This window comes from Monoraphidium neglectum (genome assembly GCF_000611645.1).
Source record: "Monoraphidium neglectum strain SAG 48.87 unplaced genomic scaffold scaffold04827, whole genome shotgun sequence".
Lineage (NCBI taxonomy): Eukaryota > Viridiplantae > Chlorophyta > Chlorophyceae > Sphaeropleales > Selenastraceae > Monoraphidium > Monoraphidium neglectum.
This window is the reverse complement of record NW_014008803.1, coordinates 1-3,919: the sequence shown is the minus strand read 5'-3', so window position 1 is coordinate 3,919 and position 3,919 is coordinate 1. Positions and strand designations below refer to the sequence as shown.

The window sequence follows — 3,919 nt, the reverse complement described above, 5'->3', positions numbered from 1 at the left end:
CAGGCGACCCGCACGCTCGACGGCGCGGTGCAGGCGGCGCTGCAGCAGAGCCGCGCGGTGCTCAAGGGCCGCGGCCCCGGCGGCGGCGGCGGCGGGAGCCACCTCTGGCTGCGCATGGCGCTGATCAGCTCAGACAAGAGCGCGGCAATGCTGTTTGACGACCTCACGCAGGTGTGGCTTGGAAATGACTCGGGGTAACCGCCGAATGTTGTGCCTGGGTGGCTGACTGCCACGTTTGGACGGCCACACCCACCAGCCCACGCAGCGCAGGGCGGCTGCGCCGGAACAAACGCGGCCGCGCGCTTCACTAGGTGCCGGCACAGGCAGGGGCGCCCATGCCGGTCCGGCCGTGCTCTTACCGTGCGGCACCAACGCCCGCCGCCCGCGCCCACCCTCGCCCCCGCAGTCCGCGGCCGTGCGCGGCCACAAGCGGCCGGCGGCGACGAGCAGCTTCAGCGGCAGCTTCACGCTGGTGCAGCGCATCCAGGCGGCCGGCGGGCTGCTGCGCACCAACATCCCCATGAAAAGCACCATCCTGCGGATCGCGCTCGCAAACAAGAAGCAGGTGCGGCGGCGTGCAAGGCACCCAAACCGCCGTTCTCACTGCTGTGCGGGGCCGCCAGGATGGGCGGCCTAGCCGGCCGCAAGCAGTGCAAGTCTGACGCCTTGGCGCTGCACCTTGCCATCCATATGCTTGAGCCTCGTCTCCTGGTTGCCTTCTGCGTGGTAAAAGTATCTGCCGATTGGAATCTGCTATAAATATCTGCCAGGTGCTGATCCCCGACGTCCAGAAGCTGATCAACCAGCTGGGCGCGGTAAACACCGACCTCTTCGCCAGCCGCCACGTGCGGCCCCCCACCAGTGTGCTGCTGCTGCCGCTGCGCGCGAGCGGCGCCGGGATCTACGGCGCGCTCTACTGCCTCAGCGACGTGCAGGTCGGGTGGCCGAGGGGGGGGGATTCGGCGCCACTGATCCCGCGCCCTCGCACTCGCCGCGCTTTGCTATCCCATGCGGCCGCCCCTCTTGCGGGGCGCCAGCCCTCAGCGACAAGCCCGGCCTGCGGCGCGCACGGCAGCGCCTCTCCGCGCCCCGGCCGCCTCGTCCCAGCCGCAGCGCTTGCCTGGATCGCGCTTGCTGTGATCCACGCCGACTGTGCCTTTGCTGTTATCCGCGCAGACCGAGTTCTCGGAAGTTTCCGGGTACCTGAAGGAGGTGGCTGATCTGGTGGGCGGCGGCCTCATGCGCTGCTTGCTGGGGGAGCTCAAGCAGGAGTACGAGGTGCGGGGGGCTCGCCCGCGAGGGTGGGCCGCGCAGTCAGGGCGCACGGCAGCACCGGGCTTGGGGAGGGGTCCAAGGGGGGCTCTGCGGCCCGCAGGACGGCGGGCGGCGGCCCGGGGCGGCGGTCGCTGCGTTCAAGCTTGGGGCGGGGGACTCGGCTCGCCGGCGGCACCTGGCGCGGCTCCGCACCCTTTGCTGGAGCGCACACTACCTGGACGCTCGCGTACCGCAGGCGGTGCAGCAGCTGTCAGAGGACGGGCTGATGTCGCCGGACCGGACCGAGGGCTCGCACAGCGGCCCCCTTGGCTCCGGCACGCAGGGCGGCGGCGCCAGCAGCGGCGGCGCCGCGCCCGGCGGCGGCGGCTCCTCGCCGTCGCAGGCGGGCCAGGCGGGCGCACAGGGCCCCACAGGCGGCAACGGCGCGGCGGGGACGCCGGTGCATAGCGGCAGCGGGTTTGTGCCGGCCGGGGCGCCGCGGGCGCTGGCTGGGCACAGGAGCGAGGTTTTTGAGCTGGGCAGCACGGTCAGCACCATGGGCGGCAGCTTGATCTCCACGGGCGGCAGCTTCTCGGGAGGTGCGCGGCCGCGCGTCTGTTTGGGTGGCGGTTCAGGTCAATCAAACAGCGTTCGCTGGATGCGAGTACGAAGCCCACCTGCGGGCGCGATACTGGTTGAGCCTCCGCCAGGCGGCAGCAGCTCTGGGGGGGCCGTGCATGTGCTCATGCGCGCGCGTGCACGCGCGCCATCGTACGCGCAGGCGTGGCCAACGGGCGCAGCTTCACGGCGCGCCAGATGGCCAGCAGTACAGGGGCCCTGGTGACGGGCCTAACGGAGAAGCTGAACCAGCGGCGGCTGGAGGCGGCGATGCAGGACACAGAGGTGGGTGTGGGCGCGCTGCATGTGATGTGTTGTCGTCCGCTGCGATTTGTGAGTGGATTTGATCGTGTGCGCGTGCGTGTGCGTACGAATACGAGTGTTTATGTGTGTGTGTGTGTGTGTACGTGTACGTGTGTGTGTGTGTAAGAGAGAGACAACGAGTAGGTGAGCGGGGCAGGCGTGTGCGTGACACTGGTGGGTCTGCTTGCCGTGTGGGCAGTTGCGGGCTGAAGTCACAGGGGTGTGCGTGCCACCCTTTGATGCAGTGGCCCGGGCGTGCGCGCCGGGCCCGGGCGTGCACGGCACCAGGGTCGGCGTGCAGTGTGCATCCATGACCGCCCGTTTCCCACCACAGGCGGGCGGAGCAGGGCCTGTTCGGCCGTGCGCGCGCACCCAGCCGAACAGGCGTGCGGCGCTTACCTCGCCCAGCCGCTAGTGCTCCCACCGCCGGCCAGCCCGTGCTGGCCAGCGGCTCCCTCACCCGGAACCCACATCAATCGCGGTCCTGCTGTCACGTCCATTTTCCCACCGCTTGAATTCACCCATCAGGGCGGCAACCTGCGGGACCTCCAGCTCACCGCCCAGATCGGCGAGGGCGGCTTTGCGCGGGTGTTCCGCGGCCTGTGGCGCGGCCAGGTCGTGGCCGTCAAGGTGGTCGCGTCGGGGGAGCCCGGCAACGAGCGCAGCGTGATGAAGAACGCGCATGAGATAGCCATCCTGTCGGCCCTCAGCCACCCAAACATCCTGCAGGTGCGTGCACAGGGGAGGGAGGGCGGAGGGCGCGGCCGCGCCCGCGAGCGCGGGCGCGCCGCAGGCGGGGCCGTGGGCGCGCCTTTCGGGCGCACGGCCCTGCAATCGCCAGCCAGGCGGCGCGGGGCTGCCGCGTCCTGCGGGGCCCACACGGGCGCACGTCGCCCCCTGCGTTGCAGAACACCGGCCGCATGCTTTACACTGGTATGTGCCGTCGTCCCCGCTCCTCCCTCTCTCCCATTACCCAACACCGCTCTTGCCCTCCCTCTGCCATCCCTCAACTACGAACCCCTCCTACCCCTCAACCCCCCACTCCCCCCCCAAACAGGCCTACACCTGCCTGACCGACGTGCTCGTGAGGGACGTCCTCGCCACCTGCATCCGCCTGCCCAACCAGCAGTCGCGCGCCGAGCTGGCCGGCTGCCTCACGGCGGGCGGCGCCAACGGCTGCGGGCCGTCGGAGGACGCCGGGTGCCACATAGAGGTGCGCGGCGCGCCCCAGGGTGGGGTGCGGTGGCGGTGACGGTGATGGTGGTGGTGGGGGACGGCGGGGGCGCGCGTCTAAGAGAAGGGTGGTGTGGCACCCACAAGTGCGGGGTGCGGCGGGCAGGGGCAGCCGGCGTGGCGGGGAGGGGGCGCGGCAGAAGGGCAGTGGAGACTGGCGGGGCAGACAGGCGCGCGTGCGCTCTTTGAGCGTGAGCAGAGTGGGGCGAGACGCTGGGATGACCGTTCACGCGCTGGGCAGTGCCGCGGCGGCGCGGGGGGCTGGCAGGGCACGGGGCTCTCGTTGCGAACGTGGTGATCGAGTTTGCAGGGTCCTTTGTTTGGCGGCGAGAAAGGGCCGGGCGCACGCAGTGCGCTCGTCTGTGGCAATTCAGCGCAGTTTGCAATCGTTGCCCCCCCAACGTCCGCCCTTCTCTCCCCCCAACCCGCGCTCCCGCGCCCCTTCGCCTTCCGCGGCCACCCCCAAGGTGATTGAGTACTGCGACCTCGGCAACCTGACGCACGCGATGCG

General features: G+C 70.7%; 1 protein-coding gene across 1 annotated transcript; it reads left to right on the top strand.

The window, feature by feature from the left end:
- Positions 1-147: 147 nt before the first annotated feature.
- Positions 148-3,427, top strand: MNEG_14863 (hypothetical protein; the record flags this gene model as incomplete). The annotated part of the gene is made up of 8 exons (XM_014036666.1): positions 148-171; positions 407-565; positions 771-935; positions 1,177-1,278; positions 1,376-1,853; positions 2,036-2,157; positions 2,704-2,904; positions 3,233-3,427. The coding sequence occupies 8 exons, from the start codon at positions 148-150 to the stop codon at positions 3,425-3,427; spliced, it is 1,446 nt and encodes a 481-aa protein (XP_013892120.1).
- Between the last annotated feature and the right edge of the window lie 492 nt (positions 3,428-3,919).